The sequence below is a fragment of the Peromyscus californicus genome, unplaced genomic scaffold (genome assembly GCF_007827085.1).
Source record: "Peromyscus californicus insignis strain IS unplaced genomic scaffold, ASM782708v3 Scaffold_6__1_contigs__length_162567912, whole genome shotgun sequence".
NCBI classification, from domain to species: domain Eukaryota; kingdom Metazoa; phylum Chordata; class Mammalia; order Rodentia; family Cricetidae; genus Peromyscus; species Peromyscus californicus.
In genome coordinates, this window is record NW_026294584.1 from 158,296,375 (window position 1) to 158,319,574 (window position 23,200).

At 43.5% G+C, this 23,200-nt stretch overlaps 1 protein-coding gene across 4 annotated transcripts in view; it reads left to right on the forward strand.

Moving 5' to 3' along the window:
- Positions 1-23,200, forward strand: part of Sspn (sarcospan) — a 66,165-nt gene that overhangs the window by 35,448 nt on the left and 7,517 nt on the right. For 3 of the 4 annotated variants that reach the window (XM_052720415.1, XM_052720412.1, XM_052720416.1), the window contains exon 2: positions 20,370-20,456. The exons of the other annotated variant lie outside the window; for it this stretch is intronic. In XM_052720415.1, the coding sequence (XP_052576375.1) occupies positions 20,370-20,456 (87 nt within the window). The remainder of the gene's footprint in view (positions 1-20,369; positions 20,457-23,200) is intronic. 4 annotated transcript variants of the gene reach the window in all.

A 23,200-nucleotide genomic window follows, 5' to 3' on the forward strand; every position in this document is an offset into this window, starting at 1 on the left:
TTCTCCACTTTCCAGATTTCTTTTTAATATCAAATACAGAAGAATTCCAAGGACTGGTCAATTCTTCAATATGTTGAGCATCTAGCTGCTCCTATACCAGCTTTTCTAATGCCTGTAATTTCTCTGATGTCAAAGGCCATTGTTCCACCCAGACAGGTTTGTCAGTTAACCATTTTAAGGGTAGGTCTGTTGGTACCTTTGAAAGATCAGCAGCTGTTGTGTCCTGTTTATGTACAACCTGAATGGTTAGTTACTGTTTTTGATAATACTTTCAATATTTTTCTCAGAAACATAGAACAGTTTATGGTTTGTTTCTGAGATTAGAGGAATGTTAATTTTAGTATTCTATTGCTGTTACAAATTATGTCCCCATAAATTTATTGCTATGTTAGGCACATATGGCTTTAATTTTCCTCTCTGTTCTTCTGGCCCTATACACTCAACCCATCTTGCACTTTGTTTTACCTGAGATAAAGTTCTAAACCCTAGAAGCTTAAATTTTACCTCCTGAAGAAGCCAATTTGGATGCCAAGATTTTGGTGCAATTATTATTATATCTGCCCCCATGTCTACCAAACCCTCAATTTCAATTCCATTTATTTGTATTTTTACCTTTGGTGTTTGATCTTTTATAGAAGTTTGCCAAATATTTGCTTTATATTTCTCCTGAAAATTTTGTTTTATCTTCTAAAGTTGCTCTGTCATCTTGAGCAGGATGGTTTTTCACAATAGGCATTCAGTCTTTTAATTGTTCTGTGGAGGGATTTCCTCAGTGCTCACAGGGAATGACTGAACCAAATTTGACACAGGGGCCTGATGGTAAAGGGTAACCTTGCCTCTCCCATGTTCATCTGCATTCATTAGTCCAATGTCAGCCTTTGCCACACCTCCTGAATTTTCCAGAAAGTTGAGGCCTTCTATTGAGATTATCTATAGAAAAAAAAAACATTGTTCCTAGGAACACCTTGCCTACAATCCCTTTTCAGATGACCTGGTTTACTACAATTAAAGCATCTAATCTTTTGATTTTTCCTAAAAATTTTAGAAATAACTTCTCCTATCCAAGTATCATCATTAGCGTGAGATTCTATATCAGATATATTTCTAATCCTTTCATCTGTGGGTCCTGATCTTGTCTTTAAAGGCCTAATCACCCTTTTGCATTCTGAGGTAGCATTTTCAAAAACCAAAGATTTAATTAATTTTTGTCTAACTTCTGGATTTGATGTCATTCTATTTACAGCTGAAGTCAACCTTTGTAAGGATTTTGTGAAGCTTTCTTTTGGGCCTTGTATAATTTTAGTAAATGACTTAGTCCTCCTTCCTGATTCTTCAGCCCTGTCCCAAGCATTCAAAGCTGCTGTATGGCATAGAGCCAAGGTGTGATCATCAAATGTAACCTGTCTTTGCAAATCAGCATAATGGCTTACACCAAGAATTTGATCTTGGGAAATCTCATAACCTCTAGCCCTACCTTATTGTTGCTCTGGCCCTGGCTTCCTCTCTCCACCATGTTTTCCACTGTAACTAAGGACCAGCTTCCAATACTGCTGTAACTAAATCTCTCCAGTCTTGTGGCATAATTTTGTTCTGAGTGGCCCATGAATTTAACATTTGTTTCACAAAAGGTGAATGCATACCGTATGAAACTATGCTTCCTTAAATCTCTTCAAATCTAACATTTCTATAGGATCCCAGTTAACTTCTGAATAGCCTTGGGGATGCCTATCATCTGGTGGTCTTTCTTGAATGGTAACTGAATAAAGGTTAGTTTTCTAATAACCTTGAGCTATTCTTCAATTTTATAATGCAGTGGTGCAGTAGCTTCTGCTCTAAACTCCTCTGTCTGTGTGTGAATATTTTTCTTAGTTTTACTAATATGTTTTTTTAAGGATTGTATGTTATCAGTCAATTTTTTTATATTTGGCACCAATATCAAACAACCTTTTTAGGGATAAACCATGAATTACCAAACTGATAGTAATTATAATTGATATTATATCAATCTCACCTAATCTCATCCCTTCATTTAATTGTTCCATTTTCAACCCATCTTGTGAAACCATACAGAGACCCCTGCATCATGGCATTGTCTCCCATTTTTAACTTGGGGAAAAATTAAAAAAAAAAAAAAAAAACTAACCACCCCCTTAAGAATTCCCAGATGTCTCACCAGATGTGCTGACGATGACAGTGAAGTGGAAGGCTGGCTGTCACTGTGCAGCACAGCTGGGCAGAGACACAGGTGCTGCACAGCCTGGCTGAGGGCAGCTGCAGCTGCTGGAGAACAGCTGGGAGCTGAGAGTGTGTGGTGGTCACAACAACATCAGAAGCCTGAACCGGGGGGCGGGGGGCTTGTCGAGGCCCCTGATCTGAGGTGACAGTGGCACAGGAGGGTTCCACAGAAAGCCTGCAGCCTACGGGGAGAGAGAGCCAACCTCCTGAAAGCAGACATGGGAACGAGTGGAAGAAGCACATGTAGCGGGAAGTGAGGGCCCAGGGCGCCTGAAGGCAGAGCCAGCTGGCCGTGCGTGGCTCACTCAGGGCATTTGGGGCCCCAGCGCCTGCGGAGTTTGGGGTCTGTGGAGTTTGGGGCCAGGAATGGATGCAACTGGAGGCTGTTGTAGAGAGGCCGCAACAGGAAAATCCCAGACTTGCTCAGAGGGCCTGGGGCAGGGGAGGAAAAGCCAGCAGCTCCAGAGGCTGCAAAGCCAGGGATGAGTGGCTACCTTGTGATTTCATGCCCTGAATTGGACACCAGATGATGTGTTTATCTAATTATTCTGTATCAATAAAAACTCAGGAGTCAGATATTGGGGTAAGAACTTGAGTGATCAGAGAAGTGATGGAGAAGTGACTAGTGACCTCTTATCTCTTTCATTCCTCCATCCAAAAGTACCAAGACCCTCTCTCAAACCTGCCCTACTACTTCTGGTGTCTATCTGTCCTCAGTCCTCCAAAAACATCTATGATTAATTTTGGTCAGCTAGTAGCTAGTAGCTAGCTCCACCCTCTGATTCAAAACAAACTTTATTGTCAGGGTTTTTTTTGTTTTTTTGTTTTTTTGGTTTTTTTTTTTTTTTTTTTCAAGATAGGGTTTCTCCATGTAGCTTTTGGTACCTGTCCTAGATCTCACTCTGTAGACCAGGCTGGCCTCGAACTCACAGAGATCTGCCTGGCTCTACCTCCCAAGTGCTGGAATTAAAGGCATGTGCCACCACCGCCCGGCTTTATTGTTAGTTTTGAGAGCATCAGAATGTGATCAAAACATCATGTAACCATTGCTCTGTAGACCAGGCTGGCCTCAAACTCAGAGATCCACCAGCCTCTGCTTTCCCAGTGCTGGGATTAAAGGCATGCACCACCACACCAGACTCTAAGCTTTTCTTTAGTTCCTTTTCATTATAAATCTTCATTAGAGTTACTACCAAAACCATATGACAGAATCTATACTAGGCTGTTTAGAGATTTCCTCTGCCAATGGAATTGATCCAAATCTCTTCACTTTAGCCTCAGGCAGACTCTTCAGACAAGGGCAAAAGGCAGCCACTTCCTTCACCAAGATATCACAAGAATGATCTCTAGGAAACATACTAAAATTCTCCTCTGAAACCTCTTGAGGTAGCCTCCCACAGTTCATCAAATCACGCTCAGCACCTCTGTCTTCCATGTTCCTACTAGGATGACCCATTAAGCAGCAGTTAAAGCGTTCAACTGCTTTTCTAATCTACAGTCCCAAGGTCCACATTCCTTCAAACAAAAGCATGGTCAGGCCTATCACAGCAATATAGTTCCTGGTACCAACTTCTGTCTTAGTTTGGATTTTTATTGCTGTGAAGAGACACCATGACCACGGTAGCTCTTATAAATCAAAACATTTAATTGAGGGGGCTCGCTTACAGTTTCAGAGGTTCAGTCCATTATCATCGTGGCAGGGAGCATGGCGGCATGCAGGCAGATGTGGTGCTGGAGCTGAGAGTCCTACAGGTAATGGGAAGTTGACTGACTGTCACACTGAGGGAAGCTTGAGCAGGAGACCTTAAAGCCCACCTCCACAGTGACACACTTCCTCCAACAAGGCCACACCTCCTAATAGTGCCACTCCCTTTGGGGGCCATTTTCTTTCAAACCACCATAATGTACATAAATATATAAATACAGCGTGTCTATTGGTGTTGTCCTTGTTCAAGTCTCGTTTGGGAAGCCATGTTTTTGAAGTATCATGGGTGACATTTCCTTGTCACTTGTAGGGGTTACAATAGATCACAACAGACTTCCTAGTCCTCTGCCTCTTACAGTTCTTCCATAATGTTCCCTGAGCCTTGGGTGCGGGGACTGTGTTGTAGATTTATCCCTTGGGTCTGAGCACCCCAGGGTCAGTTGTTCTCTGCTTCTTGATGAGTTGTGGTTTTCTGAAATGATCTGTATGTTGCATGAAGCTTTGGTAGGAGGTGGGAGCTCCTGTGGGCATAAGGATAAGTGCTTAGAATGGGGCCTATGCTGGTCTGGTAACATGGTGGTTTGTAGATTTGGGGAGAGGTTGCTTTCCCTGCAATTACTGATTGCTTCTTTTGACAAGTTTCTGTTAATTTACAAATCAAACATACCCAGTTAGTAAAAGTGGTTGTAAGAGTGACTGAAGAATGTCATTAACTCTTACAAGCACATGTGTGGGGTGGGGGCTTTGGTCAATTCCTGCCTCCCTTCCCTGCTCCAGGGAGTACCTTGATGCTAAAGTGTCACTAACTTCCATCTTGGCTAGGTCAGTCTTTGGCTGAGCAGTGTTGTTGTGGGAAGATGTTCACAGTGAGCAACTGCAGGAGCCTGCTCTCCCGTGAGGGAGACTGGTTCATATTTGCTGTAATGGTGGGTGTTAGTTGTCAACTTGACAGGATCTGGGGATGGGCCTCCATGTGTGCCTGGGTGGGGGCTCATCCTACTTGCCTTAGTTGAGTGGGAAGAAGGGCCCACTGTGGCCGGCACCATTCCCTAGCAGGGATCCCGAGCTTTAGGACATGGAGAAAGCTAGCTGAGTCCATACTGGTATTTGTCTCTCTCTGCTTCTTGGCTACAGATGCCATGTAGCCAAGCCCTCTCAAGCTCCTAGTGCTGTGACTCCTCTGTCATAACAGACTGTAATCTGGAACTACAGGTCAAAATAAACCCTCTCTCTTAAGTTGCTGTGGTTGGGCAAAGAAAAATAAACTAAGATCTTTGGTGTTCTAGAACTCAAGAGAAGCTACCCCTGAGCTTGTCTTTATAATTTACAGCCATTGTTTGCAGTTTTTGATGTTGGTAATGAAAAATCCATTAATATTTTGATTAATTAGAATGTGTCACAAATCTCCAAGTATGTCTCCATGCTGGACCTCCTCACGTCACAGCCTCCCATCAAGGTATACCTCCTGATTAGCGCCCCCACTTAGATAGTTCAAGAACACCTCATGGGATTCTCTTGGTCAGTCACCTCCCAGGCTTTGCTTTTCCTGAGCCATCCCACAGGGAAAGCTGGGAAGGCGGCTTGCACACCCAAACACAAAGCCATTCAGGGCAGTCAGCCCCAGCTTCATTCCAAAACCAGTTGCCAACAGGAGGTTCAAGAACCTCCCTATGCCTCCTCTGGTCTGGGTGTGTATGTGTGTGCATGAAAATGCATGTGCACATGTGTGACAGGGTCTTTTACTGAAGCTGGAGCTCACCAATAGGTTAGACTGGCTGGCCAGAGAAGCACAGGGACCAGTCTTTCCCGAACTTCCCAGTTGTAGGATTAGGGACACATGCCCTTGCTGGGCTTTGTCATGTGGGTTTCAGGCTTGCGTGGCAAGTGCCCTGCTCACTGAGCCACCTCCCCAGCCCTCCCCTTTGATTTTTGACCATAATCTTGATGTTTGCCTGTCTAACGTCTTCACAACCACAGCCCCTGCCTCACAACCGACAGCAGTGCTCCCGTGCTGCCCTTTCCGGAGGGCGGCAAAAGGCCAGTGGTGACTGCTTCTCTGCTGGGCTCCTGTGAAGAAGGGCTCTGGTGTCTGTCAGTGTAGAAATGAGCAGCTGCCGCCTGGCTGGGACTGTCCTCCCGAGAGAGGCTTCGAGAGCCCTGCTTGGGTCCTCTCAGTGACATCTCACTCCGATGCTGTCTTGAAGATGTTTGATTCAGCAGTCGTTGTCACATTGCCCTTACAAACCTCTTTATGATAAGCTGTTATCGAGGCCCCTTCTCCTGAGTGGAGGGAGCAGGAGACAAGGGGGAAAAGGGGGATTTGCTGATGTGTTAGCCACTCTGGAGGCCATGTTACCGATCACTGTGGAGAATGACACCCTAGCTTTTCTACAGCGTCAGAAGGGGGACCTGGTCAGACCACTAGGCCCAGGCTGTACCTTATCTCCTGTTCAGCTGTGTAGGGAAAGCTGTGAAAGCTGAGGCTTCTGTGGTCCCAGGAGAATGTGAAGAGAGAAAGGCAAAGGCAGGACCGCCCGACTCTTAGGGGGAAGAGTGAGATCCATGTTACCTTGGGAAGGGCCCCCAAGGCCATGAAAAGGACAAGAAGGGTGTCAAGGTAAACAATTCAGGAGAACAAAGGAAAGCTTTACTCTGCATGAAAGGCTAAGTTCTGACATTATCCTCAGGAGCCCCTTCTCAGGTGAACCATGCCCTGTTCCCATGCTGGCTCTTCTCCAGCCTGATTCTGAAACAGAGGGTCCAAACAATCCTGAAAAGGTAGTTTATTGGATGTTTATTGAAGGCTTTTGGTCTTTGTTCAGGGTTCTAAGACCAACTATGATTTTAAAAATGAACATGGGTGACCAAAGAGATTGTGTCCTGCAACCCTCAATAAATAATTCTCATTCAGTCATCAAATCTGGTGCGTCACAGGTTTTTCCACACCGAGACCTCCCCGAAGCCTCACTCCCTTTCTCCCTGTCCTCACACACGCCTCACAAAAAGCCCTGTGTCTGACTAGCTGCGTTGTGGAGAGGCACACAGGACAGACTGCGGGCTGCTCAGGGACATTGACCTCCTCGTGTTGAAAAGGACAGAAGGATTCTCAAACACAAGCTTATACTAACATTAATTGCTTAATGTTCCCTTATGGCCAGCTTATAGTTTTAAAACACTGGCAGTTTGAGAAGCTGCTTGATAATGTTTTAAGGATCAAACAAGATGGTTCATACTGATTTTCTCTGCATGTCCTGTGTTGTACAATGAGTAACCTTCTGTCAAGTGTGCTATTCTCATGTCTGAGCCTGGGGACGTCAGACCTCTGCAGTCATTTCTTTCTTTCCTTCTTTCCCCTCCCGTTACCTCCCCCAACCCCATCCCTCTCCCTCTTCCTCCTCCTCCTGCTCCTCTTCTTCCTTCTTCTTCAAGATAGGGTCTCGTTGGCCTGGAGCTCACCAAATTCTAGGCTGGCCTACCAACAAGCCCCAGGGATTCACCCATCTCCCCACCCCCTCGCCGAGATGACAAGTATGCACCACCACATCCGGCTCTTTTCTTGTGGGTTTGGGAGGAATTGAACTCAGGTCCTTATGCTTACAGGTTAGACACTTTACTGACATGGTTAGACACTTTACTTACAGATTAGACACTTCATGTTTCCATCACCCAGCTTTGTTCTGTATATTCTCATTATTCATTGTATAACCACTTGTAGTTATTTTGAAGTAATCCCCAGTCTTGAGGTCATTTTATCCATAAATATTTTGCTAGTTAAGTCAAATGGTGAAGTTTATAATATAATCAAATTCTAGTATCACACATAAATTAATTTCTTACTAGGAACAAATCAGTGTTCAAACAGCCATAATTAATTTATGAATATTTCTTCACAATTTGTTAAAAATCAAGATCTAGTTGTAATTTAGTTATTATGATTTTTATATTTCCTTTACTAAAAGATTTGCCTTTTATTTCCCACACCCCCATTATTTATTTATTGAAATAACCAATTGTTAATCAAGGTCATTTTTATGTCCATCTTATTCAGTTCCAGAATCATGCAGATAATTTAAAAGACCTCACCCCAACCCATGTCCCATTAGACAAGACACAGTTCTGAAGCCATCCAGGGCTGGAGGTTGACTGCTTTCTACACTTGTCAGGGTGTATCCATACTAAAGGCACAGACTTGGTTCCTTGGTTCCATGCTGATGCCTATAGAGATGTTCAAACTGTCATGGGCCTGTGTAACTATTAAAACCGATCTCCTCTTACCCGCAAACAGCCACAGCCTCCCGCACTGTGCACTGTCTCTTTAGGATCTTTGCCCCCATCAACTCCTTTTATTTTCTTGCTAGTTAATATAAAAGATATTTGCTACATTTAGTCAAGTATTTTAAAATGTTTTATAAGAAGTTTTCATGTAATTTAGTCCTTGATATTATACAAAATAAAACTTCTTGATGCTTTTAAAATCTTTTTTGGATCAACTTACAATTCTCTTAACCTTCTGGAGTCACAATTTTCTATAAAGGAATATAATACTTTTTTTTACGTACTGCATTTTTGTAAGTAAATGTGTAGCTGGAGTTTTCCTGCCTGGCCCACAGTCAGGATAAATCTCTCTCACCTGCCAGTCCCACAGCCGCTCAGACCCAACCAAGTAAACACAGAGACTTATATTGGTTACAAACTGTATGGCCGTGGCAGGCTTCTTGCTAACTGTTTTTACAGCTTAAATTAGTCCATTTCCATTAATCTATACCTTGCCACATGGCTCGTGGCTTACTGGCATCTTCACATGCTGTTTGTCATCATGGCGGCTGGCAGTGTCTCTGACTCAGCCTTCCACTTCCCAGTTTTATTCTCCTCCTTGTCCAGCCTATACTTCCTGCCTAGCTAATGGCCAATCAGTGTTTTATTTATTGACCAATCAGCAACACACTTGACATACAGACCATCCCACAGCATAAATGAGCTAATGTATACAAGGTCAGGTCGCTTTTTTTGAGTAGGGACATACTTGAACATGACTTAAAGAATAATGCTGAATTTTAGACAGAGGAGTGGCGGTACCCCAGGCAGGTGAGGAAAGTAAAGGACATTTTCAGTCCAAGACCCAGTTTCTGTCCTGTTGGTATTTAGCTTAGATTTCGTCCAAAACCTACTTTGTTGCTTCACGATTCTGTTGTCTGTCTTTATTCAGTCTTTTGAGGATGTAACTGAAATATCTCAGCAGTTCCTGTAAAGAATTAACCTTCACCCAAATGCACAGATCTGTGCTACATTGTGAAAAGACGCCATAGAGAAGACACTGGGTTAGATGTGGGTTTCCAAGAGTGGGTGAAACACCCAGGCAGAGAGCCCGGTGGCTTACAGTCATGACTCGCTTAAAATGGTTTTCAAATGAGGCTTTGGAACATCCGAGTCGGGGCTTCTGAGTGCTGGCATGCTTCCCATGCATCTTCCCACTTTTCCAACAGAAATCTTGCTTTGGCAGAAGCATCAAGGAAAATGTGCAGTATCCATGGGGTTCAGGGAGTTCACGCCCCGCGATTCAGCCTCTGTTTGCATGTTAAACATCAATTCTGTGGGAATCATGTGTACGTGGTACAAGGCAGCAAGTTGGTGCAGCACAGTGCTGTGTGCTGGGAAGCAGGCGGTGATCTGAGGAGTACCCTCTTCCTTTGCACTCGGGTGCTTGTGAAAGAGATCTGGCTAAACACAGCAGGGCAAGTTCCAAAGCTTCACTGTGGAAAACACTAAAGAGAAAACAGTTGTCTTTGTTGGAAGTGTCAAATCATGATGGAGCCCATCACTTTGAGCTGGACAGAAGGTATTGAACTGTGGCAGGGACATCACTGGTTTTAGAAGTTCTCCTGAGGCCCTGTACTCATGCTACCAATCAGGGCTTTGGCCACAGCAGAGCAGGTTGCTGCTGCCAGTGCTGTGAGCAATACTTGCCTTTAGAATCACTGGGTTTTAAAAAAGAATCTCAGAAATTTTGTTTCACAATTTATTTTGTAAAAAGATGTATATAACACACCTGTGGACTGGGCTAGGTTGGCTTTTGTATTTTAAGGTAATTGCCATATTATTAATGGTTTAATTTCAATGTCTTTACACACTTACATATGAAAAGTGTATACAGTTATTGTAGTTCAGACAGGTGCTTGCCACAGAGAAATTTTTCAGGCAAAAGGACAAGAACTAAGAAAAAAATGGGTGAAAAAGCTTAATGGATCTCATTTCTCTTGAAACCCTGAGAAGGCACACTTTATGCAATAGAATTATTTATTATTTACACTTCCCTTCTAACAGAAAAATTTTGACCTGTATCTCTAATATTTACTTCTTTTAAAAGTAATGAAATATGTGGGTGTGGTAGTACGTACCTATGGTCCCAGTACTCAGGAGACAGAAGCAAGAGGGACAGGAGTTCGAGGCCATCCCCCACTGTGCTTCAAGAAACATCGTCATCTTTACAAATTAAATATTAAAGATTTCCCCAACTTCCCTGGAAGATGTGGAAATACAAAGCCTAGATTGTAAGTCAAAACTCAGACCACATCTTCATGGGCAGGCAAAGTGATTTCTCTGCTAGACTTTTCTGTCAACAATCTCTGCTCCAGTGAAAGATTTTAAAAATTAAGTAAAAATAAGGAGTAAAGAGGATGGTCCTCTAGGACTGTAGAGGACTGTAGTTTCTGAAGGTAAATGACAAGGCACTGACCACCTTCTTGCCATGTCACAGGTAAATGAGATGCCCCGTGGCAAAAGTTCCTAGGTATATAATTCATTCACTTATATACCTTTGTGTGTAGTAGAAAAGAAGCCACTATTCTGAGTCTGATTTATGAAACCAAGATTTATTTTTAAAGATTACAGTTAAAGCCGAAAGTGTAGTGCCTGAGACTACTGTGCCCCATCCTTCCTGTTTGGTTCAGCCCGGTCCCCAGACTGGTTCTTGGTCTTTCTGTTTGTCCCTGTCACTCCTGTACTCAGCTGATGTCTTGTGTACTAGGTTCAGCTGCAACGATTGTGGTTTTAAAAAATAATACTAATTTTGGATCTGTTATGGGCAGAAACTATTTTTTCAATGAACAGTTTTTTTTCCCCCAGCATTTATAAATGCTCGCTTCTATATATTATCACAGGACAGGGTGACAGAAACATACAGAGCACACTGTGGTCACCAAGAGTGGCATCTCTGGGGCATTTGGTAATAAATTGGTCTGAAGCAGAAACAGAATGAAGCAGAAAAAGAGGTTTCTATCACCCAGATATTTGCTAACTGTTCATGCCAGCATTACCCAGGGGGTGCCTGACAAGTGGCCTTTGCAGGCCAGGCCACTACATGAATGGATTCTTTTACCCATTTGATGGTGTTTATCAGCTGCCTTGTGAGGTGTTAGACTAAGCCCTTTCCATATGCTGTCGCATTAACTCCTTCAGCAGTGTGGGAAGCAGACACCTCTGAGGTCCTAGGTATGCTGGGACTGCCAGATCCAGTGCTAGGTTTCCATTGTAAGCTGTGTGGTCCATCTCACAATGAAACCGTGGACAGTTACGTTTCTTTTTCTTTCTTTCTCTTTCTCTCTTTCTTTCTTTCTTTTTCCCTTTTTTTGGTTTTACCTTTTTTTTTTTGGTTTTTCGAGACAGGGTTTCTCTGTGTAGCTTTGGTGCCTTTCCTGGAACTCACTCTGTAGCCCAGGCTGGCCTCGAACTCACAGAGATCTGTCTGCTTCTGCCTTCCAAGTGCTGGAATTAAAGGCGCACCCCACCACCGCCCGGCGGACAGTTACATTTCTGTTCCCTGGATCCATGCATGTCACATACATAGCCTCAGTCTTGGGAAATGTGCAGTGGGTCTGTGCTGTTGAAGAAAGGGAGCTAGCAAGATTCGCATGAGAAGCAACTGCAAATTCACTGGGTTTGTGTGTGTGTGTGTGTGTGTGTGTACATGTGCGTGTGCTCACGTGTGCCTGTGTGTGTACTTGAGCTCTCAAATGTGCATGTGCAAGCTTGCATATTGGAATTGTTGAGAATTATCAGTTCTTGTTCTTCAGGCAAAACTATCACTTAAGAATGTATGGCCCTTTTTGCATCACTTTGCCCTGCTAGAGAAGAGCACTGAGGTGTCTGTGGCTCCCGGCCACTGCTGCATTACAGCCCCCTTGCTTATTTGTTCAAGGACACCGCTCTACTCAAGGCCATCGAGGCAGGGATTTGGGTCTTGACTCCTCACTGTAAGGTCTGCAAGCCTCCGAGAGTCTGTGGTACATGGTAGAGTACAATGAATATTTGTTAAAAGAGCAGAGTGAGATTATGTCTAAGATGTGACAGGGTGCTTTCATTTACATATATTATTCATTTTCAGCTCAGATTTCAGAGTAAGTTACTGGCAGAGATTGATGTGAGATGGAAAATAAAATAATACCTGCTGCTGTTCCAGGCACATTACTTCAAAGTCTTTAAAACAACTTATAAATTAGCCAGTATCACTTTCTCCACTGAGTACTAGATAAGCGAGTGTCCCTGACTGAGTTGAGCCCTTAGTGCCTCAGCCATGACTCAGCCATTCAGGGCAGGAGCATGAGCTGGCAGCCTCCACAGATCTCTGCTGCTTGCTGCCAGGATTCCTCCAGGGAGACACCACCGTGCCCCTACAGTGGTGAGGAGACAGGGCAGTGCGCTCTGACAAGTGCACTGTTAGCTCTGTGATGTTCTACTCTGCCACGGTATCATCAAGCCTGTCACTGAGTTTCCTGTTCCTTGTCTATAAAACAGAACTAGTAACAGTGACTTCTTAGGACACTTGTGAGTGTGAAATAGAAGCCAGGTGTGGCACACACTGGTGAACCCACCACTTAGGAAGCCGAGTCAGGAGGGTCAGGAGTTCAAGGTCATATATTCAGTGGCATAGTGTGTTCGAGGCCAGCCTGGATTATGTGAAACTGTCTTAAAGGCGACAATAACAACAAAACCAACAAAAGAAATGGGATGACTCACTTACTGAGGTACTGAGCATGGAAAAAAATCGCTCACTGTTGGCATGATGCCAAATCATCTAGATACGGGCTTTTCCTACATAAATATCAAGAGCATGCCCAGTGACCACTTACACAAATACTGATTAGAAGATGCAGCAAGTGTGACCTATAGTCTCAGCTGTGAGCCTGGCTAAGTTGACAGTACATTCAAGACCTTTTAACAGATTTTAACCTTGGTCACAATAACTATGCATTAGTAATCACTAGCTAACGATATATCCACAATCAGTGGTGTCCTCTGGCTGTTGGAAGGATTATCCCAGCTACTTTCTTTACATTTCTATCAGTCGTCAAATTAACTATAACAACAAAGCATTATTGCTTCTTTTTGCAGATGGGGGAACTGAGAACACAGAGAATCAGTTAAAGCCAGGCATGGTGGTGCATGCCTACAGCCCCGGTACTCAGGAGGTAGAGACAGGAAGGTCCGAATTCAAGGCTAGTCCCAGCTACAGAGTGACTTCCAAGCTAGCCTGGATCTCATGAGATTCTGTCGCAGGTCGAGGATCAGAGGGAGAAAGACTTTTATCTAAGACACTTCATGAGTAAAGAAATGGAATCAAGATGGGCGGTGGTGGCACACGCCTTTAATCCCAGCATTCAGGAGGCAGAGCCAGGTAGATCTCTGTGAGTTTGAGGCCAGCCTGGTTCTACAAAGTGAGATCCAGGACAGGCACCAAAACTACACAGAGAATCCCTGAATCAAAAAACAAAAAAAAAAAAAAAGAAAGAAAGAAAGAAAGAAAAAAAAGGAATCAATTCAATCAATTCAAGCTATAAAACCCACATTTTTCCCACTATGCAGCTCTAATAACATGTACAGTTTCATACTTGATTTTCAACTGAACCAAGCAATTTGTTTTCATTTGTTCTTTTTCTTCTTCTTTTTCTTTTTCTTTTTTTCTTTCTTTTTTTTTTTTGGTTTTTTCAAGGCAGGATTTCTCTATGTAGTTTTGGTACCTGTCCTGGATCTCACTCTGTAGACCAGATCCGCCTGGCTCTGCCTCTTGAGTGCTGGGATTAAAGGCGTGCACCACCACCGCCTGGCTCGTTTTCATTTGTTAAAGGAACTGTGACTTAGTGTTTTGTGGGTTTGAATGTTCTTTTTTATTTTTTTTATTTTTTTTAATGTGTGTGTGTGTGTGTGTGTGTGTGTGTGTGTGTGTGTGTGTGTGTGTAATCTAATTTGGAAGGACACATTTCTGTGTCTGATTATTTTGCTTTTGCCTAGATCTGTAATGAAAAGTGTTAATATGATAACAAATGCTGAGGATGTCTTTCACAATTCCATTGTGCTTAAATTCTATTTGATTAACCCCAAAAGCTGTATCTTTAACAAACAGCACACAAAAAAGAGATATAGCTGTCTCATGATGATGACACTGTGAAATGGATGAAGGACTTGACAATTGGAAGGGGACATGGCATTGACTGCTTATTTCGCAGGGTAGGACTCATCCCTTTGTTCAGTGTTTCCATGCTGTATACACTACCCACCTAATACCCAGTTAGCTGATATACAGACTACCAAATCAACTGTCATTCTAAGTATAGTGCTTATATTCAAATAATTCCATTTTATTTACTAATGGTCTTGGCATACTAGAGTATTGATGCTGATAACTTTATTATAGCATATTGTTATAAGTGTATTTTGTGATTAATCTGATGCCATGCTTTGATATATTTGCCATAGACAGAGAGAGAGAGAGAGAGAGAGAGAGAGAGAGAGAGAGAGAGAGAGAGAGAGAGAGAGAGATACTACCTTGAGAGTCTTGAGCATCTGATGGAGTCCTTAGAATAAGTCTCTCATAGATACAGGTAGACTAGTGCTGTGGAATGTTCTGTATGGCAAATGTGTTGCTAATTAGTTAATAAATAAAACACTGATTGGCCATTGGCTAGGCAGGAAGTGTAGGCGGGACAAGGAGGAGAATAAAGCTGGGAAGTGGAAGGCTGAGTCGGAGAGACACTGCCAGCCACCACGATGAGAAACAGCATGTGAAGATGCCGGTAAGCCACGAGCCATGTGGCAAGGTATAGATTTATAAAAATGGATTAATTTAAGCTGAAAGAACAGTTAGCAAGAAGCCTGCCATGGCCATACAGTTTGAAACCAATACAAGTCTCTGTGTTTACTTGGTCGGGTCTGACGGCTGTGGGACTGGCAGGTGAGAGAGATTTGCCCTGACTGTGGGCCAGGCAGGAAAACTCTAGCTACAGACTAGAGTGTGCAGTGGGATTTCTCTTTGGCTCTCTCCTGTGTCCCTTTGTACTGAGTCTCTGTGCTTATTGCATGGATTCTAAGCAGTTAGTAAAGCTTAATTTGCCAAACAGAAATAAACCAACCTCACTGGGTGAGCAGATGCTTCCATCAAAGCAGAGGCAGAAGATGTGGTGGGATGGAGTGTGGGAGGGAAGTCTGTACACTCATGAAAGCTGATGGCTCTCTTTGGTACTTTGAAATCTGCCCTGGTAGAATTTACTCCATGGGAATGACTGGATATGGCAAACAGCTCTGAGCCATTGTTGAACATTAACTGTCATGCCCCTGAAGATGTGGTCCAATTTTTGAAGAGATCGTTTTGCTTTGGGTTGATGTGGGTGATACCCATCCAGTATATCAGGATGACGTGTATGTACTATGTGCTGAGAATTCAGAGACAGAGGGATTTTGTCACCAATTTTAAGAGTTCTTACATTATGAGTACTAGCTTGTCTCATGGTACCAACACTTTTATTGTGTATACATTATGAATATTAAAAATTCATCTTACAATGAACATACACCTAACCTTTTACATTATGAAGTCTCAGAAGATGAGGGGAAGAAATAAATGTAAAGCATTCTACTGTTGTGGAATATTACTTTAACTATGTAAAGGTGTACTACATTTGTTTATGCTGTATTTGTTTAATGATGTAAAGATGTGTTGCTTTGCCTGCCTAAGGCACCTGATTGGGCTAATGAAAAGCTAAACGGCCAATAGCTTGGCAGAGGAGGGATAGGCTGGGCTGGTGAGCAGAGAGAATAAGTAATAAGGGGTGGAATTTAGGCTTAAAAAGAAAAGAGAGAGAGAACGAGGGAGAAAGAGAGGAAGATGCCCAGGGCCAACCAGCCAGCCAGGCAGCTGCCAGGCAGACAGACACGGAGTAGGACATACAGAATGAAAGGTAAAAGCCCTGAGGCAAAATGTAGATGAAGAGAAACAGAGTAACATAAGTTGTGAGAGCTAGTGGGACAAGCATAAGGTAAGGCCAAGCATTCATAAACAATAACAAGTCTCTGTGTCATGATTTGGGGGGCTGGCAGTCCAAGAAAGTCTGCTGCATTCTACATAGGGCTGACACGCTGTAAGTGGTCCTGGATAATACATACTGTTTTCACTGTTCATGAGGAATCACTCTATACAGTGCTCTGCCATTCTGATAGACTCCACACAGGCACTCAGGGGACTGTTCACACCTAGACCTGTGCTTCTCAGGGTGTGGCCCTAGGACCAACAGCAGCAGTATTGGAATTTTGTTAAGGATACAGATTCTGGGTCTCAACCCTAGACCTGCTGAGTAAGAAATTGTGAGGATGGGATGGACCAAGCTCTTCAGGTGATTCTGAACCAGGCTTCTTGGCCTTGTTTAATAAGGAACCAGCAATGAGAATAGAGTTAAAAAAAATTCTTCAGCCATGCTTACGGATGCCTGTCGGTCTTGAAATCTTGATCAAATAAGCAACCTCCAATAGCTCTTTTGTTTTTCTTATTATTTATTTTCCTGGCACATTATGTGTTAACAGCTCTCTTGAGTAAGACAACACCACACAGAGACTACAATACATTTATCATTTGTTGAAAATGACTCCTAATAGTTTACTTTTCCTTACATAATGTAGGTGACTTCTATAGAGATTCCCTTCAGAAAAACCAGTGAGATGCAATCTACTTTCCTGAGTGGTCCATTGACTTCATGACCATGGGGAGAGGTTAAGTTCCTCTTGTTACAATACTTATTGGATGAAAGCACTTTGCATCCAATACTTACAGAAATAGAGTCACGTTTCGCATTTACAGTTGATCAATGGGGCTGAGAAGGGCAGAGAAATAATGGAAGGTGTTCGGCAGACGTTTTTATTCCCCAAAAACCCTGTCTAGCAACTCTGACAACAATGTTGAAAGAAGAAAACAAATAAATTGAAGGCAGTGAGAATATCACAAGGCCAGAATATAAATATACACCAAGGGAGAGGTAAATGATAATAATTCTCATTTTTGCAGAATATTCTGGGTGCTACTTTCTTGCCATGGCAAAATGAAAAAATAATTTATACCTATGCATCTCCTTGCCTTGTACTCATAATTCTTTAAGGGATGTATCTGCAGTCAATTAGGTCAAATAAGCAAAGCCAGTGTGTGGCAAGCCCTGCGACCCCTCTGTCTGGAAACAGACTCGACATTCAGAGAACATTCCAGCCCCGCTTAGCTCTACAGCTCACGAGAGGTGGACTTTCCCCTGTACAGACAGAACTGTCTTTCTATAGATTGTGGGGTTTAGAAGCAAAGTGCTTGTAGAAGAGTATGTCTAACAAAAAATAGGTTAAAATGATTTTTGTCTTTTGTTCCTTTCCATTCAAAAGAATACTTTAAGGTTTTCTTATCAATACAGTTACCCACCTGTGGTGAACCAATGTCCCCAAGCCTTCAGTGACCCTGGCCCTGTTGCTTCTTGGCACTAATGTTCAGAGCCCCATGTCTCCCCTGGCCCAGATTCCAGGGGGATCGTACATTAGCATGCCCTCCCCTTCCCTGCCTGCAACTAGAATACCATGTCTTCTGGCATGTCCATATCCTGCCAGCTCAGGAAGTAGGTTCTTCAGTCTGGCGTGAGAACTTTCCCTATGGCTGTCAAGCCTTCAGCTTGAAGTGTTCGATGAAGATGATTTTTCCGTAACATCCTGTACATACTACTAATAACAAGAAAAAAATGATAATTCATGTGAAGCTATGGGTAAGAAGACCCCACCCTCAGCTTATACATGCTAACTTATTAACATGTGTTGAGCTAGCACAAGCCCTATAACAATATGACACAATGTACCAAAGTTAAAAGAAGTATATTTGAGGTACTTTCTGTCCAAAGTGGGTAACTTAGGTACACGACAAACATATTCTCATCCATCTTCCTCCAGAGAACTTCCCCAAGCCTTCATCAGGTCAATTACACCATCTGTGCATTCCTGCAGCTTATATGCTGTTCACACCTCCATTATATTGCCACTTCCTTCTGTCAGGCTGGGTCAGCCTCGGAGTGAGACTGTGGTTTTCGTCTCTCAGTTCCCAGAGTCATGGAGCAGTACAGACTGTGTAAGCCACGAAGTTCAGTAGATGGACAAGTGGCTGGGCATTACAATGCTGCACAGTGTCTTGCTGGAGGTCAGGCCTAGTGAAGGTGACCCAAGAGTGGCTGCTAACGGGGCTCTGTATTGTGGAGGAACTATCAGTCAGTCTTGATCATTAGAATGTACATGTCTCATCATGAGAAGGACGGAGAGCTTGGCAATTGAGATTTCAGCCCAGCAGCCTCCAGGGACCAAGACATTATGTGGGAGAAATCTTGATCCTGCTGACAGAAGCTGAGGAGAAAGCCCAGGCATGTGCTTCAGGATGTGACAGGAGCGAGTTTGGAACATTCTGTCTGGCTTGCTGTGAATGAAAAAAGAAATAAGAAAAAACAAACCAAGGCCCTTGTCCCTTTGCTTCAGTCCTGCAGATCCTCTGTGTGAGGAGAGGTAGTGAACCCCAACAGCCTCGCCAAACTTGTGCCACACTGGAATGTTTAAAAATGTATTTAAAGACATGAAAATGGCAGAGGGTGCTGAGTGGAAAGAGAAAGGGGGTCATTGGAATGGGAGGGGGCAGTGAAGGAAGTGGATGATGTGATTAAGATATATTATGCATGTGTATGAAAAATGTCATGATGAGATCTGTTGTGTATTTTTAATACATGCTGATAATATAACAAATTTGAAAGTGCTTTCACAAAGGACTTGCTCCCCGACTTAGAAACCTGAACTGCCCAGCCTCTTGTCTCCCCGCCCGCACCTGCCCGTCCTGTGCTGTAGAACCACCTCCCTGAGTCTTGCTTTGTTTTCCATTCACAACTCTTCAGACCAGCATGCTCATGATTCCAATGATGTGCCTCTCTAGAAATGTCACCCGGAGCTCACGGTGGTCCTCCTGCCTCAGCCTCCAGCGTGCTGAGACTACAGGCATGAGGCCACCACACCTAGCTTCCCAATAGACTAATCTTGTTCAGATTGCTGAAATAGCATCTCGGAATCCTTGCCACATCACCGGACATCTCTGATTATTTTCCTGAAGTGTATCTAAAGCCATGTCACCCCCTGCTGGAGAGCCAAGCCACCGCCTTATCACCCCTCTGTCCTGTCTTCCCCTGCCTTTTCTACTCTACATTTTGTTACAATTCTGCTGTGGGTCTGTCTGTTCTGCTAGCCTGCTCTACATTGTCCCATTGCTGGGCTGTGGCTCCTGCATCTGCTTTCGGCCAGGCTGACTGCTGTGTGCTGCAGGCCTGCAGTGTGGGCCCCTGGCTTCCTTTCCATCACCCCAAAACCCCCTTTATAGGATTCTGTGATGATGACATGAAGAAAGTCCTTAGACGAACTCCAGCAGGTTGCTAGTGGCTGTCACTATTATTATTCCTTTCCAAGCCTAAGTTTTAAGCAAAGCCTTCTGTATTTTCCTGTTAGATTCAATTTCTTTAAGCTTTTATAGTTCTCTGAATGGCACGTAGCAGAAAATGTCCTGCCTTAGCGTAGTGTGTGAGTTTATTTGGACTCTACTGGACATATACTAATCAAATAGATTAAATTTAATTTATCATTGTATATACTCTGAACCATCTTCTGTAGTACCTGGAACACAGAGGAACTTAATAAATACTGGCTAAGCTAAAACAATGTCTTTGCTATTTTACAACCATGTTCCACTGGACTGGATAGATGGTTCCATGGTTCAAAGTGCAGACTGCTCACAAAGAGAACCTACCTACCTTAGTTCAGTTCCCAGCGCCAAGTCAGATGGCTTACAACTGCCTAGGGATCTGACACCCTCTTCTGGCCTCTGAGGACACTGCGTTCATGTTCACATACCCACACATAGATACACAAACACATACTCAATAAAAATTAGCAAAAATACATCTTTAAAATTGAATTTCACAAGTTGAGAAAAACCTGTTTGACATGAATAAAATGAACTGAAGGGCTTGACAAAATAGGTGATCCCAGGAAGGACACAGAGCTGAGTGTTTCTGGAGTCCTGACACGTGTGCCCCAATGATGTCCTTTGTCCCTGCTGCAGGTCTGCGTGGTGGCCTACCTTGGACTGTTCATGCTTTGTGTCTCATATCAAGTTGATGAGAGGACATGTGTCCAGTTCTTGATGAAAGTAAGTTGTTTCTCCTTTTTTCAGAATCATTACATAGGAAGAAACGTGAGCACAAAAAGAAGAGGGCTTTTCAAGTGTTCCATATCTGACGAGTTTAGAAACTTCGTTTTCAGGCAGTCCAAACATGTTTTAGGAGCATATTGGTCCAGACGCAGAGGTAATGCTGGTCCTTTTAATTTCCATGAGTTAGGTTGTTCCTAGAGCACACCTTTAATGTCCCAAAAAGGAATATTGAACAGTCATCAGTTCAAGGAAACACTTGGCCAGGGAAAGGTGCCCACTTCCGTATCTTGTGGTTATTTGGAATATTTCAATAATGAAACAATCTGAGTGTTTCCCCTTGTAGGTGGGAGCACCAAGACAGAAAAGGAACATTGGCCAAATCCAGTGGGTCCTGCCAATAGTCTGTGGGAAATGGCTAGGCTATGCAGGGCTTGGCAATTCTGTCTTTCATTACTATGAACTTTTTGTCTGTTGTGGACAGTGCATTTGGTTGCAGTCTGTTTAAGTACACAGCACCTCGCTCCACAAATATAATCTCCAGATTATACTTAACTTAAACACTTAAACAGAGACTTAAACACTTCCCTCAGAGGTGAGGAACATAAAACAAACAGCTTGGCTGGTGGATTTCACTCAGTGCCATAGCCAAGGATGAAGAATGTTCTGTATGTTTCTCTTGCCCATCTGTAGTTGACTTTTCTTCTAGGCACGTTCTTTGCTACAATGAGGAAGCATGAAGCCCAAGAATAAGTCAACAATGTCATTTAAAAGCCACAAAGATAAAAAATAGGATGTGTTTAAAATGTGGGGATGTAGCTCGGTTGATACAGTGCTTGCCTAGCATGGACTCCCAGCACCAAATAAACGGAGCATGGTGGCACATGACTGACTATAATCTTACCAGTCATTAAGCAGAAACAGGGGGATCAGAAGTTCAAAAGTTCAAGGCCAGCCTCAGCCATGTACTGAGTTGGAGACCGGCTGAGCTACATGAAATTCTGTCTCAAAAGAAGGAGGAGGAGGAGGAGGAGGAGGAGGAGGAGGAGGAGGAGGAGGAGGAGGAAGAGGAGGAGGAGGAGGAGGAGGAGGAGGAGAATGTCATATATTCAAAGATGGTGGTATAAAAAGCAGTGTGCTCACACTTTGAAGGACAGTTGTGAGCCACCATGTGGGTGTTGGAAACTGAACTTGGGTCCTCTGTAAGAATAGCAAGTGTTCTTCACCCCTAAATCATGTTTCCAGCCCTGAAATGTACCTTCTTGATATGAGGGGTTTTTGTTTTTTGTTTTTGCTGTTGTTGTTTTTAGAAGAAGGCAAGAGGGAGCAGACACCAGTTCAGGCTCTTGTTTTTGATGATCTGATCAAATAACAAGGCATGGTGATGTGAAGAAGGAAAGAAAGGAAAAGAACAAGAAAGCCAAAAACCTAGTAAGAAATAGCTTGCTAAGTTTCAGGAGATTCATCCAGCAGGTAGGAGTACTCTGGTGTGGGTTGTATCCAGGCATGGAGAGCATCCTGACTTCCTTACTCCCTTCCTGATTCCTGAAAAAGTGCAGATGAAGCCTCCCTTTCAGTGAGTCCCCTGTCAGGCGTCTCAACATCTGTCCCTTAAAAAAACAACAGAAGAAAAAGAAAAACAGGGATGGGGAAGAAGAAGAAGAAGGAGAAGAAGAAGGAGAGAAGGAGGAGGAGGAGGAGGAGGAGGAGGAGGAGGAGGAGGAGGAGGAGGAGGAGGAGGAGAAGGAGAAGAAGAAGAAGAAGAAGAAGAAGAAGAAGAAGAAGAAGAAGAAGAAGAAGAAGAAGAAGAAGAAGAAGAAGAAGAAGAAGAAGAAGGATGGCTGTTGGTGTCGGCAGGCTGCAGACCCCCCTGGGAAAGTCTCCTTAGCTCTTTCCTTTCTTCAGCAAGACAGACACTGACTGACAGACAGGCGGTCCTTCCTCCTCCCTGAAGGGGACCTTCAGCCAGGCTGCTGCCAGCAATCTTTGTGGCATCTTTGTTCCAGAAAGAGCTTTGTCCGGGCTCCAACAGGGCACAGCTCGTGCCGTGCTTCCCATGGTGGTTTAGGGGGAATGAAATGGGCCTTCTGGAGGGGCTTGTCACCATGTGGCTGCATTTTAGCCCTCTTTCCCCTGGCTAAGCTTTTTAGTTTATTTTCTCTTATTGGGTACCTAGATAGACAGGACAAGTCACCATGCTATGGTGATGGAGTCTTCTTGTACAAACACACACTCACATACACAAACTCACACATCTGCACGCACACACACACACACACACACACACACACACACACACACACACACACACACACATTGTGGTAGTCTGAAAGAAAATGGCCCCCAAAGGGAGTGGCATTATGAGGAGGTGTGACCTTGTTGGAGGAAGTATGTCATTGTGGGGGCGGGCTTTGAGGTCTCTTTTCTCAAGCTTCCTTCAATGTGATAGTGAGTTGACTTCCTGTTGCCTCTGAGTCAGGATGTAGGACTCTCAGCTCCAGCACCACATCTGCCTGCATGTTGCAATGCTCTCTGCCATGATGACCTCTGAAACTGTAAGGAAGCACCTCGATTAAATGTTTTTATTTATAAGAGTTGCTGTGGTCATGATGTCTCTTCACAGCAATAAAAAACCCTAAGACACTCACACACAAACACTCACACACACTCACAATATACAAACACACACACAAACACATACACACACTCATACTCACACACAAAACAAACACACATACACACAA